The sequence below is a fragment of the Scyliorhinus torazame genome, chromosome 1 (genome assembly GCF_047496885.1).
Source record: "Scyliorhinus torazame isolate Kashiwa2021f chromosome 1, sScyTor2.1, whole genome shotgun sequence".
NCBI classification, from domain to species: domain Eukaryota; kingdom Metazoa; phylum Chordata; class Chondrichthyes; order Carcharhiniformes; family Scyliorhinidae; genus Scyliorhinus; species Scyliorhinus torazame.
This window is the reverse complement of record NC_092707.1, coordinates 137,628-148,556: the sequence shown is the minus strand read 5'-3', so window position 1 is coordinate 148,556 and position 10,929 is coordinate 137,628. Positions and strand designations below refer to the sequence as shown.

Genomic DNA, 10,929 nt, shown 5'->3' with positions numbered 1-10,929 from the left:
ATCAACAAGTTACCACTCTTGCAGCTGCATAAAGATGGCCTTAATTAGAATGTATATCCTGTGATAATGGTGAAATTTTCTTAACCGTCATGGCTTTTGACATTGTTGGTTAACAAACTTCAACATTATCCCATTGGCCTACTCCATCTTATCCTTGGACATCTCCCATTTTCCACAAACAGTAATAATCTTGTCACAAGTAGGCTTACATTGACAAAGTAATGAAGTTGGGTCTCTACCCCTTCAATTTGATTCTCAGGTACTTGAATAAGGCATCATTTCCTCCAGTTAATATTCAAGATTATGGCATTTGCACCACCACAACTTCATATCAATTCTATTTCCCTTCCCACAGTTATGTGTTTTGTTGAAACCTTGATTTGCCACGGGTTTAAAAAAAAGTCAATATGTCATGGCTAAGGCAATGAACTGAAGGCAGGTGCGTCATCATGTGGCCATTAAAAGCTACTTTACAATATTGAAACAGATTATAATTCAAATCTGAAGACTGCATTGCAGGTACCTTTCCATTTTAGAATAAATTTACCCAAGAGGCCAGAATAAGCTTGCAACAATTTTATTTTGAATGACATGGGAACACACTTTAATGAACTTAAGCTAAAGGCAAGACAACTACCCACAACAATGAAGCTAAGTACAACAGTAGTTTAACAAGTGCCCCCTCTCAGACGCAATACCAAATGCAAAGTTGATTCTTTCTGGATGTTGTAGTCAGACAGGGTGCGACCATCTTCCAGTTGTTTGCCTGCAAAAATCAAACGTTGCTGATCAGGTGGGATGCCTTCTTTATCTTGAATCTTGGCCTTGACATTTTCAATGGTGTCACTGGGCTCCACTTCAAGGGTGATGGTCTTGCCAGTCAGAGTTTTCACAAAGATCTGCATGCCACCTCGGAGGCGCAGTACCAAATGCAAAGTCGACTCTTTCTGAATGTTGTAGTCAGACAGGGTGCGACCATCTTCCAATTGTTTGCCAGCAAAGATCAAACGTTGCTGATCAGGTGGGATGCCTTCTTTATCTTGAATTTTGGCCTTGACATTTTCAATGGTGTCACTGGGCTCAACCTCCAAAGTTATTGTCTTGCCGGTCAGAGTTTTCACAAAGATCTGCATGCCCCCTCTCAGACGCAATACCAAATGCAAAGTTGATTCTTTCTGGATGTTGTAGTCAGACAGGGTACGCCCATCTTCCAGTTGTTTGCCTGCAAAAATCAAACGTTGCTGATCAGGTGGGATGCCTTCTTTATCTTGAATCTTGGCCTTGACATTTTCAATGGTGTCACTGGGCTCCACTTCAAGGGTGATGGTCTTGCCAGTCAGAGTTTTCACAAAGATCTGCATGCCACCTCTGAGACGCAGTACCAAATGCAAAGTCGACTCTTTCTGAATGTTGTAGTCAGACAGGGTGCGTCCTTCTTCCAGTTGTTTGCCAGCAAAGATCAAACGTTGCTGATCAGGTGGGATGCCTTCTTTATCTTGAATCTTGGCCTTGACATTTTCAATGGTGTCACTGGGCTCAACCTCAAGAGTTATGGTCTTGCCAGTCAGGGTTTTCACAAAGATCTGCATGTTCTGAAAAGGAAGAAACCAGAGTCACCACTTGGATAGTCGAAACAAAAAACTCTTGAATTGATACAGAGAAACAAGTACTCAATTTTAAAACTATCCACATTAACTTTACCCTTTTGCACCATCTACCCTGTCAACACCCAGTATGAGCAAGGCTTTATTGAAGGATTCCTGTGGCTACCCAAACCGAACACGACTACATAGAGAAAGGTGAAACTGCAGCTTTTAATGACGACTCACCAACTGTACAAGTCAAAATTAAACTGGCTCCGGCCCCCCCCCCGCGGCGTCTGAGAGACTGAGACAGACTGCGCAGCCGCGACCATTGTGACGCGATGGCCCCGCCCCTCCACTGGCCGTGACGCGTCCGTCTGAGCCCACCCCCAATGACGCGCCGGGCCCCCACCCGGCCGTGACGCAGCTGACCCGTGCGCGCCATGACATTCTAACCCTGCCCAAATGACGCACCGGCCCCGCCGCGATTTGCGAAGTCTCGCGGGAGTGCCGGGCCGGGGAGAAGCTGCGTCACCGACGCCGCCGCCATTTTCCCTCCATTTCAGTGAAAGAAGCGGAGCCATTCCCAGAACCCCAACCGCCCGGGGCCCCCCGGGGAATAAACAGACTCCGGCACTGACTGAGCCCCCTCCCCGCGGACCCCCTCCCCGCCGCCCCGCAACGTCTGCAGCCAAAACACATGCCCGCCCCGCGGGGGACTCACCGCGCTGCGCCTGTGTGGGGCTGGGTGTCGGGCTGTGGGTGCTGCTGACGGGCTCTCTCTCTCTCTCTCTCTCTCGCGCTCTGACTGTCTCTGTCTCTCGCTGCCGCCGCTCCGAGAAATGGCGCCGCGCTCCCGGCGCCGCCTTTATATCCGCGCCGCGCCCGGGACTACTTTCCGGAACTACATCCCGGGACGCCCCGCCCCCCCTCACCCCCTCCCCCCGCCCCGCCCCCCCTCACCCCCTCCCCCCGCCCCGCCCCCCCTCACCCCCTCCCCCCGCCCCGCCCCCTCCCCCCCGCCCCCCCCTCACTCCCCCTCCTCACTCCCCCTCAAACACTCAGCCCCCCCCCCCCGGATTCCGCCACCGAACCCCCGCCGCCATCTCCCGCCGCCAAACACAGGCGCAGGAACCGCGGAGCCGGAGTGAGAGGGCGGAAAGTTCCAGAAAGAGGGGGGAGGGGGGGGGGGGGAATGAGGGGATGGATGGGGGAGGGGGGAATGAGGGGATGGATGGGGGGGAATGAGGGGATGGATGGGGGGGAATGAGGGGATGGATGGGGGAGGGGGGAATGAGGGGATGGATGGGGGGGAATGAGGGGATGGATGGGGGGGAATGAGGGGATGGATGGGGGGGAATGAGGGGATGGATGGGGGGGGGGAATGAGGGGTTGGATGGGGGGGGGGGAATGAGGGGATGGATGGGGGGGGAATGAGGGGATGGGTGGGGGAGGGGGAATGAGGGGATGGATGGGGGGGAATGAGGGGATGGATGGGGGGGAATGAGGGGATGGATGGGGGGGGGGAATGAGGGGTTGGATGGGGGGGGGGAATGAGGGGTTGGATGGGGGGGGGAATGAGGGGATGGATGGGGGGGGGGAATGAGGGGTTGGATGGGGGGGGGGGAATGAGGGGATGGATGGGGGGGGGAATGAGGGGATGGGTGGGGGAGGGGGAATGAGGGGATGGATGGGGGGGAATGAGTGGATGGATGGGGGGGAATGAGGGGATGGATGGGGGGGGGGAATGAGGGGTTGGATGGGGGGGGGGAATGAGGGGTTGGATGGGGGGGGGAATGAGGGGATGGATGGGGGAGGGGGGAATGAGGGGATGGATGGGGGGGAATGAGGAGATGGATGGGGGGGAATGAGGGGTTGGATGGGGGAGGGGGGAATGAGGGGATGGATGGGGGGGGGAATGAGGGGATGGATGGGGGAGGGGGGAATGAGGGGATGGATGGGGGGGGGAATGAGGGGATGGATGGGGGGGAATGAGGGGATGGATGGGGGGGGGGAATGAGGGGTTGGATGGGGGGGGGAATGAGGGGATGGATGGGGGAGGGGGGAATGAGGGGATGGATGGGGGGGAAATGAGGGGATGGATGGGGGGGAATGAGGGGATGGATGGGGGAGGGGGGAATGAGGGGATGGATGGGGGGGAATGAGGGGATGGATGGGGGGGAATGAGGGGTTGGATGGGGGAGGAGGGAATGAGGGGATGGATGGGGGGGAATGAGGGGATGGATGGGGGAGGGGGGGATGAGGGGATGGATGGGGGGGAATGAGGGGATGGATGGGGGAGGGGGGAATGAGGGGATGGATGGGGGGGGGAATGAGGGGATGGATGGGGGGGAATGAGCGGATGGATGGGGGGGAATGAGGGGATGGATGGATGGGGGGAATGAGGGGATGGATGGGGGGGGGGAATGAGGGGATGGATGGGGGGGGGGGAATGAGGGGATGGATGGGGGGGGGATGAGGGGATGGATGGGGGGGGAATGAGGGGATGGATGGGGGGGAATGAGGGGATGGATGGGGAGGGGGAATGAGGGGATGGATGGGGGGGAATGAGGGGATGGATGGGGGGGAATGAGGGGATGGATGGATGGGGGGGAATGAGGGGATGGATGGATGGGGGGAATGAGGGGATGTATGGGGGGGAATGAGGGGATGGATGGGGAGGGGGGAATGAGGGGATGGATGGGGGGGGGAATGAGGGGATGGATGGGGGGGAATGAGGGGATGGATGGGGGGGAATGAGGGGATGGATGGGGGAGGGGGGAATGAGGGGATGGATGGGGGGGAATGAGGGGATGGATGGATGGGGGGGAATAAGGGGATGGATGGGGGGGGGAATGAGGGGATGGATGGGGAATGAGTGGATGGATGGGGGGGAAAGGGGATGGATGAGGGGGGAATGAGGGGATGGATGGGGGTGAGGGGTGGATGGGGAGGGGATGGATGGGGGAGGGGTCGGGAGGGGATGGATGGGGGGGGAATGAGGGGATGGATGGGGGGAGGGGTGGATGGGATGGGGAGGGGATGGAGGGGGAGGGGATGGATGGGGGGAGGGAATGGAGGGGGAGGGGATGGATTGGGGGGGATGAGTGGATTGGGGGGAATAATGAGGGGATTGGGGGGGGAATGAGGTTTTTTTTGGGGGGGAAATGAGGGGATTTGGGGGGGAATGAGGGCATTTGGGGGGATTGGGGGGAATAATGAGGGGATTGGGGGGGAATGAGGATTTGGGGGGAAATGAGGGGATTTGGGGGGGAATGAGGGCATTTGGGGGGGATTGGGGGGAATAATGAGGGGATTGGGGGGGGAATGAGGATTTGGGGGGGGAATGAGGGGATTTGGGGGGATGAGGGGATTGGGGGGGGAATGAGGATTTGGGGGGGGAATGAGGGGATTTGGGGGGATGAGGGGATTGTGGGGGGGAATGAGGGGATTGGGGGAATAATGAGGGGATTTGGGGGGAATGGGGATTTGGGGGGGGAATGAGGGGATGGATGGATGGGGGGAATGAGGGGATGGATGGATGGGGGGAATGAGGGGATGGATGGGGGGGAATGAGGGGATGGATGGGGGGGAATGAGGGGATGGATGGATGGGGGGTAATGAGGGGATGGATGGGGGGGTAATGAGGGGATGGATGGGGGGGAGAATGGGGATGGATGGGGGTGAATGAGGGGATGGATGGGGGAATGAGGGGATGGATGGGGGGGAATGAGGGGATGGATGGGGGGGGAATGAGGGGATGGATGTGGGGGTGGATGGGGAGGGGATGGATGGGGGGGACTGAGGGGATGGATGGGGGTGAGGGTGGATGGGATGGGGATGGATGGGGGAGGGGATGGAGTGGGAGGGGGTGGATGGGGGGGATAGAGGGGGGGATGAGGGGATTGGGAATAATGAGGGGATTGGGGGGGAATGAGGGGATTTGGGGGTGGGATTGGGGGGGATGAGGGGATTTGGGGGGGAATGAGGGGATTTGGGGGGGAATGAGGGGATTGGGGGGATAAGGGTATTGGGGGGATTGGGGGGGAATGAGGGGATTGGGGGGAATAATGAGGGGTTTGGGGGGGAATGAGGGGATTTGGGGGGAATGAGGGGATTGGGGGGATGAGGGGATTGGGGGGAATAATGAGGGGATTGGGGGATTTGGGGGGAATGAGGGGATTTGGGGGGGAATGAGGGGATTTGGGGGGGAATGAGGGGATTTGGGGGGGATTGAGGGGATTTGGGGGGGATTGGGGGGGAATGAGGGGATTGGGGGGGGGATGAGGGGATTTGGGGGGGAATGAGGGGAATTGGGGGGGAATGAGGGGATTGGGGGGAATGAGGGGATTGGGGGAAAGAGGGGATTGGGGGAATGAGGGGATTGGGGGGAATGAGGGGATTGGGGGGAATGAGGGGATTTGGGGGGGGGGAAATGAGGGGATTTGGGGGGGAATGAGGGGATTTGTGGGGGGTGAAGGGATTTGGGGGGAATGAGGGGATTTGGGGGGGAATGAGGGGATTTGGGGGGGAATGAGGGGATTTGGGGGGAATATGGGGATTTGGGGGGGAATGAGGGGATTTGGGGGGGAATGAGGGGATCGGGGGGGTAATGAGGGGAATGGGGGAATGAGGGGATTGGGGGGGAATGAGGGGATTTGGAGGGAATGGGGATTTGGGGGGGACTGGGGATTGGGGGGGGAATGAGGGGATTTGGGGGGGAATGAGGGGCTGGGGGGGAATGAGGGGATGGGGGGGATGAGGGGATTGGGGGGGGAATGAGGGGATTTGGGGGGGGAATGAGGGGATTGGAGGGGGAATGAGGTGATTGGGGGGGAATGAGTGGATTGGGGGGGAGGGATGAGGGGATTTTGGGGGGGAATGAGGGGATTTGGGGGTGGGAATGAGCCGATTTGGGGGAATGAGGGGATTTGGGGAATGGGGATTTGGGGGGGAATGGGGATTTTGGGGGGAAATGAGGGGATTGGGGGGGAATGAGGGAATTTGGGGGGGAATGAGGGGATTTGGGGGGAGGAGGGAGGGGAGGGGGGAATAGGGAGGGGGGGAATAGGGGAGGGGGGGAGGGGGGAAGGAGGGGAGGGGAGGGGGGGAATAGGGAGGGGGGGAATAGGGGAGGGGGGGAGGGGGGAAGGAGGGGAGGGGGGAATGAGGGGAGGGCAGGGGGGAATGGGGAGGGAGGGGGGGAATGAGGGGAGGTGGGGAATGAGGGAGGGAATGGGTAGGGAGGGGGAAGCGAATGGGGGGAGGTGTGGAATAAGGACGGGGGGCAGGGAATGAAGGAGGGTATGAGGGGGAAGGGAGTGGGAGGGAGGTTATGGGGAGAATGAGGGGGGGGAAAGGGTTGGGTGATCTGTCATTGCCAAGGTGTTGGGATGCCAGGTTGCCGGGGGGGGGGCGGGGGGGGGGACCTCAAGGATCCCAGAAGAGGTAAGTGCGGGGGGGGGAGTCCAGAGGCCACGGTGGGGGTGCTGAGGGCGTCAAATTATTGGTGCCACCTTTAACATTGGTGCCCGGTCTTCCTGAGCTGCGGCCTTGAAGGGAAGTTCCTCGTCGAGACCAAAAACAGCAAAATGCCGGCGAATAGCCGGGTTTCACCAAAGAGAAGGAATTGGTGGGTGTTGAGTCTGGAGAAGGGTGTGTAGATAGCCTGGGTCACATTGAGAGCCAAAAAGACAAGGTGTTGGGCGTCATGAAAAATATTAAGGTGGAATTAAGAAATGTGAGGTAATGCATTTTGGAAGGCCTAATGCAGGTAGGGAATATACAGTGAATGGTAGAACCCTCAAGACTATATTTTTTTTAAAATTTAGAGCACCCAGTTCATTTTTTCCAATTAAGGGGCAATTTGGCGTGTTCAATCCACCTACCTTGCACATCTTTGGGTTGTGGGGGCGAAACCCACGCAAACACGGGGAGAATGTGCAAACTCCACACAGGTAGTGACCCAGAGCTGGGATCGAACCTGGGACCTCGACGCTGTGCTACCAGTGCGCCAACGTGCTGCCCGAACCCTCAACACTATTGACAGTCAGAGAGATCTAGGTGTACAGGTCCACAGGTCACTGAAAGTGGCAACACAGGTGGAGAAGGTAGTCAAGAAGGCAGACGGCATGCTTGCCTTCATTGGCCAGGGCATTGAGTATAAAAATTGGCAAGTCATGTTGCAGCTGTATAGAACCTTAGTTCGGCCACACTTGGAGTACAGTGTTCAATTCTGGTTGCCACACTACCAGAAGGATGTGGAGGCTTTAGAGGGGGTGCAGAAGAGATTTACCAGGATGTTGCCTGGTATGGACGGCATTAGCTATGAGGAGATGTTGAATGAACTCGGTTTGTTCTCACTGGAACGACGGAGGTTGAGGGGCGACCTGATAGAGGTCTACAAAATAATGAGGGGCATCGACAGAGTGAATAGTCAGAGGCTTTTTCCCAGGGTAGAGGGGTCAATTACTAGGGGACATAGGTTTAAGGTGCGAGGGGCAAGGTTTAGAGTAGATGTACAAGGCAAGTTTTTTACACAGAGGGTAGTGGGTGCCTGGAACTCGCTGCCGGAGGAGGTGGTGGAAGCAGGGACGATAGTGACGTTTAAGGGGCATCTTGACAAATACATGAATAGGATGGGAATAGAGGGATACGGACCCAGGAAGTGTAGAAGATTTTAGTTTCGACGGGCAGCATGGTCGGTGCGGGGTTGGAGGGCCGAAGGCCTTTTCCTGTGCTGTAATTTTCTTTGTTCTTTGTTCTTTCTTTGTTCTTTGCGTTGAGCTTCACTGGAACATTGCAGCAGGCCAAGGACAGGAATGTGGGCATGGGATCAGGGTCTTGTGTTGAAATGGCAAGACCCTGTTGCAGCTGTATAGAACCTTAGTTCGGAAGGTGAGGATCCTGAATGCGCACAGACCGAAGGTGCTCAGCAAAGCGATCACCTAGTCTGCCTTTGGTCTCTCCGATATAGAGGAGACCACATTGGGAGCAGCGATTGCAATAGACCAAATTGGAAGAGGTGCAAGTGAAACACTGCTTAACCTGGAATGAGTGTTTTGGGCCTGGGATGTTAAGCATGGAAGAGGTAAAGGGGCAGGTGTTACACCTTCTGCGATTGCATGGGAAGGTCCCATGGGTGATGGGAGAGGTGTTGGGTATGGTGGAGGAGTGGACTAGATTGTCTCGGAGGGAACGGTCTCTGCGGAATGCTGACAGAGGCAGTGAAGGGAAGATGTGTTTGGTGGTGGCCTCACGCTGGAGTTGGCGAAAATGTCGGACGTTTATGCTTTGCATACGGAGGCTGGTGGGGTGAAATGTGAGAACGAGGGGGACTCTATCTTTGTTCTGGGAGAGAGGGGAGGGGGCGAGGGTAGTGGCGTGGGAGATGGACCGCACACTGTTGAGGGCCCTGTCAACAACTAGGTGGGAAATCACGGTTGCGGAAGAAGGAACACATTTTCGAAGCACCATTTTAGAAAGTGGCATCATCGGAGCAAATGTGACCGAGGCGAAGGAGCTGAGAGAAAGGGATGGAGTCCTTACAGGGTGTAGGGTGCGAAGAGCTGTAGTCCAGATAGCTGTGGGAGTCAGTGAGCTTGGAGTGGATATTAGTAGATAGTCTATTGCCGGAAATGGAGACAGAAAGATCAAGGAAGGGAAGGGAAGTGTCTGAGATGGACCAGGTGGAAGGGTGGAAACTGGAAGCGAAGTTGACAAATTTTTCCAGGTCCGGACGAGAGCATGGAGCGGCACCAAAATAGTCATCAATGTATCGGTAAAGGAGTTGTGGGTGGGGCCCGGATAGGCCTGGAACAAGGAATGTTCTATATGCCCCATAAAAAGGCAAGCGTAGCTATGTCCCATTGCTACACCTTTAATTTGGAGAAAATGGGATGAGTTAAAGGAGAAGTTGCTGAGAGATAGAACGAGTTCAGCCAGGTGGAGGAGAGTGGTGGTGGATGGGAATTGTCGGGTCTCTTTTCGAGAAAGAAGCGAAGAGCTCTCAGGCCATCCTGGTGTGGGATGGAGGTGTAGAGGGATTGCACATCCATGGTGAGTAGGAGGCGGTTAGGGCCCGCGGACTGGAAGCTGGCAATATGACGCAGGGCATCAGTGGAATCCCGGATAGAGGTGGGGAGGGAATGGACCAGAGGAGTGAGGATGGAATCAAGATAAGAGGAAATAAGTTTGGTGGGGCAGGAGCATGCTGACACTGGGGCAGGAGCATGCTGACACAGTGGGCAGGGGCATGCTGACACTGGGGCAGGGGCATGCTGACACTGGGGCAGGGGTATGCTGACACTGGGGCAGGGGCATGCTGACACTGGGGCAGGAGCATGCTGACACTGGGGCAGGGGCATGCGGACACTGGGGCAGGGGCATGCTGACACTGGGGCAGGGGCATGCTGACACTGGGGCAGGGGCATGCTGACACTGGGGCAGGGGCATGCTGACACAGTGGGCAGGGGCATGCTGACACTGGGGCAGGGGCATGCTGACACTGGGGCAGGGGCATGCTGACACTGGGGCAGGGGCATGCTGACACGATGGGCCGGGACCGTCCTTTTTGTGGATTTTGGGTACTAGGTAATAGCGGGGGCCTTTCACATCTTTTGTTCTCTCTGGGGACTGCCAATAGCACTCTTTCCCTTGGCTGACTGGCAGAAAGCAGAGAGTGGGGATAAAGGTCTTTTTCAGGTTGGCAGCCGGTGACTAGTGGTGTGCCTCAGGGGTCTGTGCTGGGACCACAACTTTTCACAATATACATTAATGATCTGGAAGAAGGAACTGAAGGTACTGTTGCTAAGTTTGCAGATGATACAAAGATCTGTGGATGGACAGGTAGTATTGAGGAAACGGGGGCTGAAGAAGGACTTGGAACAGCTAGGAGAGTGGGCAATGAAGTGGCAGATGGAATACAATGTGGAAAAGTGTGAGGTTATGCACTTTGGAAGGAGGAATGGAGGCATAGACTATGTTCTAAATGGAAAGATGCTTAGGAAATCAGAAGCACAAAGGGACTTGGGAGTCCTTGTTCACGATTCTCTTAAGGTTAATGTGCAGGTTCAGTCGGCAGTCAGGGATGCAAATGCAATGTTAGCATTCATGTCGAGAGGGCTAGAATACAAGATCAGGGATGTACTTCTGAGGCTGTATAAGGCTCTGGTCAGACCCCATTTGGAGTATTGTGAGCAGTTTTGGGCCCCGTACCGAAGAAACGATGTGCTGGCCTTGGAAAGGGTCCAGAGGAGGTTCACAAGAATGATTCCTTGAATGAAGAGCTTGTCGTATGAGGAACGGTTGAGGACTCTGGGTCTGTACTCGTTGGAGTTTAGAAGGA

At 56.2% G+C, this 10,929-nt stretch overlaps 1 protein-coding gene across 1 annotated transcript; it reads right to left on the bottom strand.

The window, feature by feature from the left end:
* Positions 1-561: 561 nt before the first annotated feature.
* On the bottom strand, positions 562-2,480 carry LOC140425353 (polyubiquitin-B). The gene is made up of 2 exons (XM_072509574.1): positions 2,308-2,480; positions 562-1,592 (listed from the first exon to the last, which is right to left on the bottom strand). Exon 2 carries the CDS (start codon positions 1,587-1,589, stop codon positions 669-671), a length of 921 nt encoding a protein of 306 aa, XP_072365675.1. The 5' UTR covers positions 1,590-1,592; positions 2,308-2,480; the 3' UTR covers positions 562-668.
* Between the last annotated feature and the right edge of the window lie 8,449 nt (positions 2,481-10,929).